Source organism: Symphalangus syndactylus, chromosome 12, assembly GCF_028878055.3.
Source record: "Symphalangus syndactylus isolate Jambi chromosome 12, NHGRI_mSymSyn1-v2.1_pri, whole genome shotgun sequence".
Classification (NCBI taxonomy): domain Eukaryota; kingdom Metazoa; phylum Chordata; class Mammalia; order Primates; family Hylobatidae; genus Symphalangus; species Symphalangus syndactylus.
Genome location: NC_072441.2, coordinates 134,397,371 through 134,413,250, shown reverse-complemented (window position 1 = coordinate 134,413,250; position 15,880 = coordinate 134,397,371). Strand labels below are relative to the sequence as shown.

The window sequence follows — 15,880 nt, the reverse complement described above, 5'->3', positions numbered from 1 at the left end:
AACAAGCACTCAGTCATGACCGCAAGGATGGCACCAAGCCCTTCATGAGGAATCTGCTCCCATGACCCAAATACCTCCCTCTAGGCCCCACCTCCAACACTGGGGATCAGTTTTCAACAGGAGATTTTGAGGAGACCAACATCCAAACTATATAGTAAGGAATACTGGACTTAAGTAATACACCGGAAGTCTAAAGATGTAGATCTGTGCTTTAGATGAAGCATTTCTGGAGGAAAAGAATCATTGCGGTGTCTTTAGCCCGACCCCTGCTCCCACCTGGGCTCCACAGGTACCTCCCCACAGCAGAGGACCGTTTGTCACAGCTCAGGGACAACAGTGCTTAAGACCATCCTGTTCTCTGGGCTCTGACTCCGTAGCCACCACTCATGAGATAATGTCCCAAGTGGAAGCACAGTTTGTTCCTGGCACAGGGCCATTTTATGTAGATTTGGCCTGCAACTGCCTTTTCGGGTATGCAGACTCTCAGGTGCTTTGCAACTGAAAGTGTGGTGTGGCCTGCAGACCAGCAGCAGCATCTCTTGGAAGCTCAGTGCAGGATTTCAGGGCCCATTCCAGACCTATGAGTCAGAGGGCCATCTACCAAGGTGGTCCGGTGATGTATTTGTATGGTCATACACGAGGCACCGCTGTAGACAAGCTGACTACTGTGGCTGTGGGCTCTAAGAGCAAAGTGGCCAGTCTCTTTGGGCCCTTGGGGATGGGGCTCCTCCTTGGGGCACTTGTGCTGGGCATGAAATGGAAGGCAGAGATTTGAGGCGTGGGAAAGAGGAAAGAGACTGTTTGGTCCCAGGGTGCAGAGCCTGCACCCCCTGGCCCCCAGCAAGCTTCGTCCTCACTCCTGTCGACTCCCCTCCTTTCACTCTGCATTCCAGTGATGCAGGACTGCTGCAGGTCTCCCCCACCCCCATCAGCTGTGTCACATTCTGTGCCTTTGCTCCTGCTGTTCTAGTTGTCTGGGACACCCTTTACCCTCTCCTTGGTGACTCCTTCAAGCCTCAGCCCAGGGGTCAATTCCTAGGAATCCACCCTGGTCATTCAGGCAGAAGTAAGCATCTTTCCTCCGGGCCCACTCCTCCATCACAGCAAGGTGGCCACCATGCTAAACTGTACCCACATCCCCCACTAAACTGTAAACTCCTCAGGAGCAGAAGCTAAGATTTACTCTCTACACTCTAGGATTAACATAGTATCTCCATAATATTGGATGACTACATTATAGGTACTCAGTAAACATTTATTAGATGAATGGTTGGATGGATGGATGGATGGATGGAAGGATGGATATTTGTCAAACACAAATAAGAGAAGTGAGCTTCCAGTGGATGCAGCAGATGTTAATTATCCATTTACTTTTCTGTTTTACTCACTAAATAGCATGCTGCTAAGGGCAGACCATATCCTATTTCTGCTTGCATTTTATGGACTTACCAGATAGCCTATAAATGTGGGTTCAGCAAATGAATGAAAAATGAATGAAGTATAGCACAGTGCTTATGAACTCTGGAGCCAGACTGTTGGGGTTGGAATCCTGACTCTACTGCTTGCTAGCTGTGTAATTGAGCAAGTCATATACCTCTCTGTGCCTCACTTTTCTCTTCTATAAAATTGTGATTATAATAACAACCCAGCCATAGGGTTATTATGATGCATTTAAACTCATATAAAAAGTGCGTGGAAAAGCATTGTTGTTGCTGTTGACGTTGCAACAAGCATGGGTGGATGGGAATGGTGCTGAGTCCACCTGAAAGTAAGTTTGCTGGTTCCTTAAGAGGCTGAGCAATAGGCTGGAATAAAGGCTCAGGCCCCAATAGAGGATCCAGAGTTCTGGATCCAGACCTAACCCTGCCCATTCCCCATACACTCAGCCCAGGAGGGTATGCCCTGTGCCCACTGACCACTCATCCATCCACACTCCCTCTCTCTTCCCCCTTTTCTGCAGGAAAATGTCTCTCTGATCAAGGAAATTAATGAGCTCCGCAGGGAGCTGAAGTTCACTCGGTCCCAAGTCTATGACCTTGAAGCAGCTCTGAAACTGACCAAGAAAGTCCGACCACAAGAAGTTTCAGAGACAGGTAATAGCACCAGTGGCCAGGGGAGATGGGCATTGGGACGAAGGGATTGATGGCAGCTGCAGGCAGGTCTCCCTTTGGCTTCCTTCTGTATCAGGTCACGTCTACACATGGCCTTCTGGGATCCTGTCCCGGGCACATGCCTACTCTTTGAGGAATCCATGAGGGCCTTCCCACACTCAGACACACACAGGTCCACAGTCCCCTGGCTGACATCCTTGAGGTTAGCTGCGGCTCAGAATGCAGACTCTTTCAGATTTTAGAAAGCGAATACTTTATATAACATTCCCAGAGGGGTCTGGGGCAGTGCCCTAAAATCAAACACTTTAGTATTTCTGTAGTGACGTATGAATATTCACACTAAGCTTCCTGAATTTAAAAAAGCACTCTGTTTTTAGATCTTCTTGCATTTTAGAATAGTGAATAAGGGATTGTGAACCTGTACAATTAAAATGAAGACAAAAAGCAACATGAGGAGCTATTTAAAGGAAGAGGGGAAATAATTACATAAATATTAAATGAGTCAGTTACTGCAATTATATCCTAAAGTTCCTCTGAATTTCTGACAGCCAAGGCAAAAAGAGAAACAAAGAAATATGATCGTTTATATCATGCTCATTGTATGGCAAAAGGGAGCTTTTTTCTGGAGAAACAAACGTTTCCCTGGCAATAAATTCTCTGAGAAACTTACCACATGGATCCTCAGGAAAGGAATGTGGAGTAACAATGAACAGCCTTTAATTACATATGCCGCTTTCAGGCCCCAAAGAAGCATTTTTCAAGTATCCACCCCTTATCTGGACAATTAATAAAAACCAAGAGATTAAGGCATCTCTATGGCAAATTAAGCCAACATGGTTCGAGTTTTTGTTTTCTGCTGGTTTACATTAAGGAATAAAAATTAGAGGCTTGAACCGAAACATCCCATAGCTGTGGACTGGGTCTCTGAAGTGTCAGTTTTCTCTTGTCCCATGGTCACATAAGATTATAATGGGTAAAGGTGGCTGAAAGGTACACAGGAACCTTGTACTATTTTTGCAACTTCTTGTTAGTCTTCAACTATATAACCATATACATTTAATTATAAAATTAAATACATATATAAGATTTTATATATATGTATATAATTTTGTTGTCTTGTGCACTTTTGGCTAGGGTTGAAGTTGAAACAAGAGTAAACCCTGAGTAGTACCTGAAGTGGCAATGCCAGGCCTACAGGGTTGATGTGAAAGCACAGCATGTGTCATAAAGACTGAGATATTTGGGGCCGGGTGCGGTGGCTCACATCTGTAATCCCAGCACTTTGGGAGGCCGAGGCAGGCGGATCACAAGGTCAAGAGATTGAGACCATCCTGGCCAACATGGTGAAACCCCATCTCTACTAAAAATACAAAAATGAGCTGGGTGTGGTGGCGTGGGCCTGTAGTCCCAGCTACTCGGGAGGCTGAGGCAGGAGAATCACTTGAACCTGGGAGGCAGAGGTTGCAGTGAGCCAAGATCGCACCACCGCACTCCAGCCTGGACAACAGAGTGAGACTCTGTCTCAAAAAACAAAAAAACAGGAAACCTGACATACTTGACTTCTCAGAGGTGAAACCACCTTCTCTTGAAAATAAAGCACAGATGTGAACAATTGCAAAACTTCTCTTAAAAAATGTTTCAGGCCAGGTGCCGTGGCTCACACCTGTAATCCCAACACTTTGGGAGGCCAAGGCGAGCGGAACGCTTGTGCCCAGGGTTCAAGACTAGCCTGGGCAACGTGGTGAAACCACATCTCTACAAAAAATACAACAATTAGCCGGGCATTTTTGTAGTCCCAGCTACTAGGGAGGTTGAGGTGTGAAGATTTTAGAGTAAAATTGATCACCTGAGCCTCAGAGGTTCAAGGCTGCTGTGAGCCATGATCATGCCACTATACTCCAGTCTAGGTGACAGAGCAAGATCCTGTCTCAAAAAATAAAAATAAAAAAGTTTTAAATATGTCCAAGTATCCTAACAAATATTCAGTTGAGACCTCCTTAGGATGCCATGTGATATAGCCAGATTCTTCATATTAATATCATGGAGATTTCCAGACATATACAAAAATTGAGAGAGAAGTCTAATGAATTCCTGTGACCCCAGTCCCCTACTTCAACAAATATCAACTCCTGTCACTTGTGGTTCATGAACATACCCCCATCCTCACCCAGAAGCCAGAGTGGTGAACCTAGAAGAAATCTAATGTATGCCACAAAACCCTCAAAAGGCTCAGGAATGATCAGGAGCAGATATCTCTGGAGGTGGAAGTGAAGGTAGGGCTGAAAACAGAAAAAAAATCTGTTTAAGAAGCTGTTAGATCCACCTACTATCCAACACAGTGGCTAAAAACAGACCCACATCAAGTCCATCATCTTGAAATTTCAGAACACCAGAGTATAAGGAAAAAACTCCTCCAGACTTCCAGAGGAGTTAAGGAAAATTTTTATACAAAGGATCAAAAATCACAATTACAGGATACAAAATCAATGCACACAAAAGTTGCAATTTTTATATACTAACAATGTACTATCCAAAATGGAAATTAAGAAAACAATTGCATTTACAATTGCATCAAAAAGAATAAAATACTTGGGAATAAATTTAACTGAAGAGGCAAAAGACTGAAAACTACAAAACATTGCTGAAAGAAATTAAATGCCAGTAAGTGGTGGATTGGAAGACTTGTTAAGATGTCGTCAGTACTACCCAAAGTGATCTGCAGATTCACTGCAATCCCTATAAAAACCTCAATGACATTTTTGCAGAAACAGAAAAATCCATTCCAAAATTCATATGGAATCTCAAGTTACCCTGAATAGCCAAAACAATCTTGAAAAAGAAGAACAAGTTTGGAGGTCTCATACTTTCTGATTTCACAACCTGCAACAAAGCTATAGCAATCAAAACAGTGTGATACTGGCATAAAAACAGACATACAGACCAGTGGAATAGAATATAGAGGCCAGATATAAATTCTCAAATATATGGTGAAGTGATTGTCAACAAGGGTACCAAGATCATTTAGTAGGGAAAGGACAGTCTTCTCAACAAGTAGTGTTCGGAAAACTGGATATACACACACAAAAGAATTAAGGTAGACCCTTACCTTACACCATATACAACAATTAACTCAAAATGAATCAAAGATCTAAACAGAAGAGCTAAAACTATAAAACTCTTAGAAAGCATAGAGGAAAAGCTTCATAACATTGGATTTGGCAATTATTTGGTGAGTGACACAAAAAGGACAGGCAACAAAATAAAAAATAGATAAGTTGTTTATGAGATTTGCAGTAATGTAAGCAATGCAGGCATGTATGTGAGATTTGGCTCCATACTAAATCTGGCATCATGCTTCATTGTATTAAAAACCTGAACATATTTTGTTTTCGAGTACACACATGAAGGCCCATCAGTGATAAACAGCTTGAGATTAAAAATTGCTAGAAAGTCTCACCTTTTTTATTACTACTTAATCCAAGTGAATGTCACTTTAAATTAGTTTGAGAGAAATTCTAATCAATATAATTTCCTTAAGGACAAGGCCAGTGTTTCCTTAACATTATAACTTTGTACCCATATCACAGTTCTTCTTCGTTAAAGGAAAAGATCTAAAACCAACACAAACTATTGATTCAAGTGACTCACACTAGAACACTAGAAACAACCACCACTCAAACAGTTCCACTTTCATCCACCTCTCCAAACAATACATAATGTACTATTTCTTTTCAGAACTTATAAAAGCCTTCCACTAGAAACTAAAGAACATGGATGATTTTATACATATCCATACACAAGCAAAACACAAAGAAGAACAAACAGCAAACAAATAAAAATTAGAAGCAAAACAAACAGGAAACCAACCCCAACATTTCCCCACTCAGTCTACCCTGGAGACTACCGTGTTACCCAGAGCCCAAAAAACCACATGATGAATATTTTATTCTTCATACACAATTCAATATCCTTAAGTCCACCAATATCACCATACATCCTGTGCAATCAAGAAATTCACTCTAGGTACATGACCTACTAGTAAGTACTCCAGTGCCAGCACTATTCATGCAAAACAGCAAACATAGTGGGAAGCAATACAAGCATGTATGTGAGATTTGGCTTCACACTAAATCTGGCTTCATGCTTAACTGTATTAAAAAGTAATTGCCAAACTGCCAATGCATTTGTTTAAAATATTTCTTATTTTGCTTTCATCAAGACTAAGAATTTTAACTCTGAAAGTGTTAATTATCCATATTTCTCCAATTATCTATAAGGTTTTAAAGAATATTTTATTATCTAAACTTTCTAATTTATCTGTATGTGCAAAGAAACAACAACAAAAAAACTACATGTGACTTACACAGACCATGCGCGACATGCCTGAGCTTTCCATCCAGTCCCAGATTTTATTCTTCAGTTTTCTTTAAAGAACCAGTCATTTGGCTGGGCATGGTGGCTCATGCCTGTAATCCCAGCACTTTGGGAGGCCAAGGCGGATGGATCATGAGGTCCGGAGATCGAGACCATCCTGGCTAACATGGTGAAACCCTGTCTCTACTAAAAATACAAAAAATTAGCCGGGTGTGGTGGCAGGCGCCTGTAGTCCCAGCTACTCAGGAGGTAGCTACTCGGCTACTGAAGCAGGAGAATGGCATGAACCTGGGAGGCAGAGCTTGCAGTGAGCCAAGATTGCACCGCTGCACTCCAGCCTGGGTGACAGAGCAAGACTCTGTCTCAAAAAAAAAAAAAAAAAAAACAAAAAAAAAAACAAAAAAACAGTTATTTTGCTCCAGGACAAAAATTCATCATACGAAATTCTTTCTCATACAAACTTACTATCTTCTCTTTATAACCAAAAAATATATCTTCATATCCATAACTTTCTCTCCCCTACCTTGTTGCATAAAAACATTTTCTTTTTTTTTTTTTTTTTTGAGACAGAGTCTCCCTCTGTCACCCAGGCTGGAGTACAGTGGCTGGAGTGCAGTGATGCAATCTCGGCTCACTGCAAGCTCCGCCTCCCAGGTTGGCACCATTCTCCTGCCTCAGCCTCCCTTGTAGCTGGGACTACAGGCATGTGCCACCATGCCTGGCTAATTTTTTTTTGTATTTTTAGTAGAGATGGGGTTTCACTGTGTTAGCCAGGATGGTCTTGATCTCCTGACTTCGTAATCTGCCCACCTAGGCCTCCCAAAGTGCTGGGATTACAGGTGTGAGCCCCTGCGCCCAGCCATAAAAAAATTTTTCATGTCCATAATTTGAATTAACTTTTAATAACTTCTAAATTAGACAAAATTATTTCTTTCTCACTAACAACGTCTTTTGGCCCATTTCATATACAGAATTATATATTAACTATAATTCTTATCCTTAATAACCTTAAATTTTAGTGAAACCCTAAAAAGCAAGAAATCCTGAACTATCAGATATGAGCATTTTATAGATGAGAACAATTCCACAACTTTTAGAAACATATTTCTCCATATCATAACCTTTTTTTTTTTTAAATTTTTTGAGATGGAGTCTCACTCTGTCACCCAGGCTGGAGTGCAGTGGCGTGATCTCGGCTCACTGCAAGCTCTGCCTCCTGGGTTCACGCCATTCTCCTACCTCAGCCTCCTGAGTAGCTGGGACTACAGGCACCTACCACCACTCCCGGCTAATTTTGTTTTGTTTGTTTGTTTGTTTGTGTGTTTGCTTGTTTGTATTTTTAGTAGAGACGAGGTTTCACCGTGTTAGCCAGGATGGTCTCGATCTCCTGACCTCGTGATCCGCCCGCCTCGGCCTCAGCCTCCCAAAGTGCTGGGATTATAGGCGTGAGCCACCGTGCCCAGCCCATAACCCTTTCTTAATTGGAAATGACCCAGATACCTAGATAGCCAATGAGCATCAAAAATAATTTTAAGATTTTAAGTTACACAAAAAGTTTACCTAAAACATTTATCCCATTGACATGTATTTGGTTTCTTCATTTTTAACAGTTTATCTAGATTACTTCTGAAAACTGAGGTATTAGACACAATTATACAAAGTTAGTTATTTCCTTGTTAACCATTTCTTTTTTTTTTTTTTTTTTTTTTGAGATGGAGTCTTGCTCTGTCACCCAGGCTAGAGTGGAGTGGCACACTCTTGGCTCACTGCAACCTCTGCCTCCCAGGTTCAAGCAATTCTCCTGCCTCAGCCTCCCGAGTAGCTGGGACTACAGGCGCATGCCACCACACCCAGCTAATTTTTTTTTTTTTTTTTTTTTTGTATTTTAGTAGAAATGGGGTTTCACCGTGTTTGCCCAGGCTGGTCTCGAACTCCTGAGCTCAGCCAATCCGCCCACCCAAAGTGCTGGGATTACTGTGCCTGGCCCAACCATTTTCTTAATAGCCAGTGAACATCAGGTGCTCACCTAAATAAGAGCCTCAAAGTTAAGTACATAGGTATTTTTGCCAATAACTCAGAAGATTCACCTAACAACATTAAATTAGTCTCATCTGTCAAAGAAGGCATACCAAGATCATTTTGTTTTGGCTAGATTAACAGCTTTATAACCTTCTATGCCAAACACTGAAACCTCAAAATATCTAGCAGAGATGTATATAAAACCCAAACAAAAATATATGCTGACAATTCTGAAGACATATTTTCATTCTACCAATAATTTTAAAGCCAGTTTGTTTAGTAAAGATTTACATAATTCACGTGAACTTGAAAATTGCTTGGACTTTTTACTTAATGTATGAGTGCTCTTTTACTTATAAGCCAATTTGGTAGACACAACATGTAACAATAAGTGTACATACAAATAAACACATACAAGTAGACACACAAATGAAAATCCAATAATTTTACCTTAGAACTCTAGCCATGAAATGCCAATACAAGCTCACTGGTTTTACATGGTTATACGTTGTTTGCCCCAATAGTTAATCCAGTGAAGAATGTGAACCAAAATTTTGGGTAAAGCAGTTTCCATGGCAGTTTGATTTTTAAAGGCCAAACTTCCCCAGACTCCAGAGAACATTGGGGCTACACAGCACCAAAGGAAAACATCACATATTAACCAGGCCCAACTCTGCTTAGAACAGCAGCACAAAAGCCTGGATCCATGCAACTCCATCCCACTTTTCCATTCAACAGCAAAGTCCAGATTCCAAACAAGATTGGGGCCAAACAGTATTGCAAAAGAATATCAAGTTGGCTAAATTCTGATTTCCCATGACTAAATCAAACACACACAATCACCAAAACACTATCCAACTGCTGCAGCAACAAACAAGCCCCTAGTGTCCAAACTGAAACAGCCAGGGTGCTCCCTTTCTCTACTGGTTGGGCTTGATCGACCTGCAAATGGAAATTCCATAAAGAATTTCCCAAATTGAGAGGAGCTGATCCCACTGTCTGGTACCCAGAAGAGACACTCACTTGCCGGAACACAACACACAATTACAAACAAGTCCCCAAGAGTGTCCATACTGAAACAGGGTGCTTCCCTCTCAGTCAGCTGGGCTTGTTCCACCTACAAATGGAAATTCCTTTAAAATTTTCCCAAATTGAGAGGAGCAGATGCTGCTCACCTATCTGGGTACAGACGTCAAATTTCAAAGGCAGTTCTTCCAAGGCAATCAGGAACAAAGTTGGGTCTAGCTGTGGCAGGGCCAGAGAGAGATGGAAATTCACCTCCAGCCAAAATTAGGTGGGCAGCTGCTTAGGAGGGCTTCTGAGACTGCCAGCCCACAGCAACCGAGCTGCCATGAGCAAGACATTCCCAGTCAAGGAAACAAAATATATTGCTGAAACACCAGGAGTTTGGTCAAGGTCCTGCTGCTTGCAGCATAGAAAGCCAATCACTGGCTTTCTATTATTATTAATAGAAATTAATAATTTCTATTACCAAGTATTACCAATTTATATTACCAAGTATTACCAAGGAAGAACGCTTTAATCAGGTGCTGCAGCCAAGGAGATGGGAGCTCAGTCTCAAATCCGTATCTCTGACTGACTAAAACGGGGGGGTTATATACCAGGGAAGAAATGTTACATGGGAAAGAAAACAAGAACTAGGGAGGGGCCAAGGGCGACCTGGTGCAGTGATCTGGTGAGTTTCAGTTCTTTGACATTTCTTTTTTAAGGAGCCTGAAGGTCCTTTCCTGAAGAATGAACTCAGATAAAACAAATACAGGTTTCAGGCTTTAAGAGCAGAAGGGTCAATTTCTATGTTTATTCAAAAACAACTGTCTATGGAACTATTGAGACAGTTTCATTAGCAATATGGACATATAAAATTTCGCAAATGAAAAAACAAAGCAATTATTAACTTTAGGAAACACAAATTATTGTATGGAAAAGAGAAATGAATCATTGTATACTACGTGGCTCAACTGTGACTAGCAGTTATATAAATCATAATTAAATTCTGACTATTGATCTACTAAAAATTAGGAGGATGAAAGGATGTGAAGTATGCGGGGGCAGGGGAGGGTGCTGAAGGAAGGCTAAATCCTCGTCTTTCTTAGAGAGAAGTCAATAGAGAATGCCTAAAAATGATAAGTCAAAGAAGCAATGTAAGCACATTAATCAAAGCAGAGTATGGAAGTAGATATCAAAATAATTAGCTAAACTAATTGAAATTGTTGCCTCTGAGGATTGAGAAATTGAATGGAATGTAGAACAAGAGATACTGTTATTTGTAATAAGCCTTATAGGGTTATTTGACTATGAGCATATATAGCTTTCATAAATAAATTAATAAAATATTAGGAAAACCTTGCTTTCCTTCCAGTTTACTATTGCAGGCACATTTTTATTTTTCTCCCCTTATGCATATGGGAAAACTGACAAGGATATCTGTTTTAAAAACAAAGAAAAAAAAAGAAAGAGTCAAAGCAAAATAGAATGAATTAAGAAACTAAAGGTTGACTAGAGGAGAAAACTTATCTTGCATAAGAAGATGGGTGAGAAGGTGTTGGTGTCAATCTTGGCTCTGGATGAAGGAAAGAAAAAACTTCAGACAAGGTCTCTGCATGACAATTTCTAACCAAAAGTCCCTACTCAGACAAGTTTTAGTCTAGAATTTGCATTCAGTTTGTGGCTCAAGGCAGTCTTAGCTGAAAATTTACCTTAAAAGGACCCCACAGTAGTAGTGTCCCTAGGCCCCAAGCAGAAGCAAATGCAAATTTTCTCTGGAGGAGTACCTTTTAAATACAGGCTTCAAAGAATTCCCATAAATACTGTTCTGAGGAACATGAGCTCACAATCAAAAGTTACTAAATACTTGAAAAAATAAACCACCAGGAGTGCAAATCAACAAAAAAAATCAAACTACAGAATAAAACCAACAAAGACTCATAGCTAGTATGTTTATTAAAATAAGAAAATTTCGTCTGAAAAAATAAAAAAGGAATTTGAAAATAAGACAAAAAAGCAAAAGTCTTCCAAAATTGCATAGGCAGATTTGAAAAGGAACCAAATAATACTTCTAGAAATGAAAACTATTATAATTAGAAGCTCAATGGACAGATTGAACAGTAGATTAGACACATCTGAAGGGGGAATTTGTGAGCTAAAAGAATAAATTGCCCAGATTGCAGCCCAGAGAGATAAAGATATAGTAAAAGACAAAGAGGAGAGAGTGGGATAATGCAATGTATGTCTAATTGAAGTTTGAGAAAAAAAGAATGAGGAGAGGCAAAATTACAATAAGGCACAGCCAAGAGTTTTTCCAGAATTGATGAAAGATGCCAATCATCAAATCCACGAAGCCTAATGGATCCTAAGCAGGGCGCATGGGACAGGAGGACAAGGCAACTAGAACACTAAGGGTGCTGTTGGGAAGATGGAGGAAGAAACTCACTGGGGTCTAGGTGGCCAGAAAAGGGAGTAAATCTAAAAGGAGCCAATTTGGTAGGCAAGAAATTGAGTTGTGCAGGAAGAGGGGGTTCTCAGTTCAGTCCAAGATCATGTGTGTCATGCATAGAGCAGTTACAGCAGTTGTGGTCAGAGAACAGTGCTAGAGTGAAAGACCTAAAGCATGGCATCAGGGGAAGCCACAGGAGTGGGTGCTGGCATGGCGTGGAGGCCAAGGTCACTAATGCTGCAAGTTCAGCCTTGTGGGGCTGGGGTGAGCTGTGGACCCTGGTGGACACTGCCATTGCCCAGGATGATGCCAGCACCTGAGACAGGGAGGATGACTCAGGGGAGAAAGTCCTCAAGGAACAAGGTATAAGTGGACATGCCTGGAGGGGCACGAAGGGTTCTGTCTCCAGGAGCAGGGGTTTTGCACAAGGAGAAAGACTGGCAGTTCAGAAGCCAACATAGGTCAGCAGAAGAGTGCCATCCTGCTAGGATGTGGAGAACGGGAGAAGGGCAGCCTTCATGGGTGGGGCCTCTGTGCAGGCGGATCTGGGGGCTCAGGAGAGGGGCTGGGCTGGGGTGGTTCTCAGTATTCACCTCATCACTCTGAAGTATGCTGCTTCACTTCTCCATCTCTCTGCAAGACAGCAACATGGCTTATCGCTGTACCTCCAGCATCTGGGATTGAGTGCTCCACAGTAGGTGCCCAATAAACGTTTGAGGAAGCAGGGAGGGAGGGGAGGAGGATCGGCTCTGCAGCAGTGCAATGGACATGCCCACATGAGTCCTGTTGTCCCTTACAGAACCCAGCAGGGACGTGCTCAGCACGGCTCCCACCGCAAGGTTGAACGAGCAAGAAGAAACTGGGAGGATCATCGAAATGCAACGCCTAGAAATCCAGCGCCTCAGAGACCAGATCCAAGAGCAGGAGCAGGTCACAGGGTTCCATGCCCTCGCTGGAGTCCGGCTTCCTTCCCTCTCCAACTCCGAGGTAGACTTAGAGGTGAAGACCAACTGACCCCCTCTGGTGAGCCATCTCCAGCCACAGCCAGAAGAAACACAGCATGTCTGTCCCCAAGCCAGACTTGCGGTTGGAGTCTGTATGGTCCCTGCAGCACTGACCCCAGCAACCTCTTTTGCCCTGGGGAATTTGGGACACAGAATAAAGGTGTTTGCCCACACCTTGTCTAACTTCTGTTTAGCTGGGGGGGCCAAGGCCAGGAGAGGGAAAGAGGGGAGGCTGAGGACTGGGGGCTCCAGCTCATCTGAAGCCACCTCTGCTTGTCTCTGTCTGGGCACAGGACTGCCTGGCACTGAGGGATCACACTGGACTTGGGGCTGGCTTTCCTGCTACCCCCTTTCTTCCGGGCCTTGCAGATGGGGCTCCCTGCTTCTCCTCGCCTGGTCTCTCCTCTGCCAGCTCAGTCAGGACTAAAGCCTGCTCATTCGTATCTCCTTCAGGAAATGCAGTGAGGCTTTCTAAGGACTTTTTTTTTTTTTTTTTTGAGACGAGTCTCACTCTGTCGCCCAGGCTGGAGTGCAATAGCGCGATCTCGGCTCACTGCAAGCTCCACCTCCTGGGTTCACGCCATTCTCCTACCTCAGCCTCCTGAGTAGCTGGGACTACAGGCACCCACCACCACACTCGGCTAATTTTTTGTATTTTTAGTGGAGACGGGGTTTCACCATGTTAGCCAGGATGGTATCCATCTCCTGACCTCGTGATCCGCTGGGATTACAGGCGTGAGCCACCGCACCCAGCCACACTCAGCTAATTTTTGTATTTTTAGTAGAGACGGGGTTTCACCATGTTGGCTAGGTTAGTCTCAAACTCCTGACCTCAAGTGATCCACCTGCCTTGGCCTCCCAAAGTGCTGGCATTACAGGCATGAGCCACCGTGCCCAGCCTCTGAGGGTTTTTTTTTTAAATCTGTGTAAAGAAGAAGGAAAAGATGACAGTAAAATAACAGACATGGAAGTGTTGGAAAAATTCCCCAAAGTCTTACATTATCTGCTCACCTTGTTCTTGGAACTGTAAGTAGAGCCCTGCCCTCATTTCCCTTGCCTGCATGTCATTCTAGACTTGTCATCTTTGTTCTGCAGGGTCCTGCTCTGCTCCTCCATTTCTGGGGTGAGAGAGGATGCACTTCTCCCTCTGGTTATTCCTCTCAGGCCCTTTCCTGGGAGACCCAGCCACACACAGGTACCAGGAGAGATAGTTCTTTATGCATTAAAGAGCAAAAGAATATAATCCAATGTCCCTCTCTTCTCCCACCTGCAGAAGCCAGACACTCCTCTAATACCCAAATAAGAAATATTTAAGCCCACAGTCCCTGCTGGTCCCTGCTGGTCACCTCTGGCTGTCTTAAACCTGGCATTGTCCCATCTTTCCCTAGTCACTTTACTGAAACTCTGGGCACTGCTCATGGGTTGACTTTCACAGAGAGCTGAGGCTTGGCAGTCACATTTGGCAAGGTCTGCCAAAGGCTGGGGTAGCAGAAGGAGCATGCAGGCAAAGGCCGTGGAGCAAAGGGCCCCACAGGGTCTGCAGGAGACTCTGTCTGCTGAGCAACAACCCCCACCCAGCCTGCACCCTGTCACAGCAGCCAGCCCATTCCCCCATGCTGGCATGTTCTTCACATGTACTCGCCCCACTGGGAAGTCAGATCCAGAGAGCAGGGAAGGATCCAGGCACTCCCAGGGAGGTTCAGCTGCAAAGATGACAGCCCATTACATTATTATGATGGGTAGGTGGGATCTTCCAGGACCCAAATTCCTCCACTCCAAACTAGCATGTTGGCTTCACCTTTGCAGAAGAAATGGACTTGAAATGAGACTGGGGATGAGGGGCCAGCAGGGGCAGATTGTGCAGGACCTTGAAGGCACACAGAAGCTATGGGCCACCCAGAGGCTAACGCTAAGGTGCTGGGAGTCACTGCCGCTTCTCACCAAGCTCTTGCCACACTGGTGTCCTTTCAGTTCCTACAAGAGGCCAAGGTCTTTCCTGCCTTCAGCGCTTTCCACATACAGTTTCCTCTGCCCCCTCTGCTCTTGCCCCCACACCTCACTTTGTGAACTTCTATTTATCCTTTAGATCTCACCTTAAATGTCACTTCCTCAGAAAGGCAGTCCTTGACTCTCTCCCATCTAAACTGCACCCACCGCATCGTTTTTCTTTGTAATCATCACTATAACATGTCTGTTTAGTTGCTTAACATCTGTCTGTCCTGCTAGGAGAGTTCTACAGGGTACGGGGTGCAGTAGTGGACAGAAAGGATGTTTGGTTGCCCAGATGAAACAGGACAGTGGCTTGGACCAGGATGATGGCAGTGGGGAGGAAGAGACGTGAACTCTTCGGACTTAAGGACTGGTAAAGATTAGCCAAACCAAGGTGCATGGAACAGGGGCCTGGGAAAAAGAAAAATGCACTAGAAACTGGAGCTTTCCTGAAGACCAGAAGGAAATTCTTAATGGCTAGGACATATCAATATTCAAGTGGTAGATTTTTCAACTGCAAAATGTCTTAGAATCGAGATGTCACATTTCACATACAAGATGGACCTTGGTTCGCAGACAAGGAAATCAAAACCAAAGAGGAGTAAAGTGACTGGCACGTAGTCACACAGGCAGGGGTGGGGCCGCAGGCCAGTCGGCCCTGTGACTCCAAAGGTGCTGCTCTTATGCACTGCACTGGAGAGATGCCCAAACAAAACACCATAGGCCAAGTGAAGGTTATAGGAACTTGAAACCCTGGGAGTCTAAATCAGAAGTTAAAGGAGTGGAAACTGGCAGTCTGAGCTAACCTAAGCCTAACCTAAACCTGGATGCTGTCCAGCTGGTGAGGAGGAAGTCTGGGCCAAGGGAGGGCCCCACCCTAGCAGAACCTGGCACCTTGGCCAGCAGGTCAACAAGGTCTTTTCTTGGCT

At 43.5% G+C, this 15,880-nt stretch overlaps 1 protein-coding gene across 2 annotated transcripts in view; it reads left to right on the top strand.

The window, feature by feature from the left end:
- The window catches only part of CFAP57 (cilia and flagella associated protein 57), an 89,173-nt gene extending 76,038 nt beyond the window's left edge, over window positions 1-13,135 (top strand). For both annotated transcript variants that reach the window (XM_055255405.2, XM_063627599.1), the window contains 2 exons: window positions 1,961-2,093; window positions 12,758-13,135. In XM_055255405.2, coding sequence (XP_055111380.1) covers window positions 1,961-2,093; window positions 12,758-12,972 — 348 coding nt within the window. In that variant the 3' untranslated portion in view covers window positions 12,973-13,135. The remainder of the gene's footprint in view (window positions 1-1,960; window positions 2,094-12,757) is intronic.
- The last annotated feature ends 2,745 nt before the right edge of the window (window positions 13,136-15,880 follow it).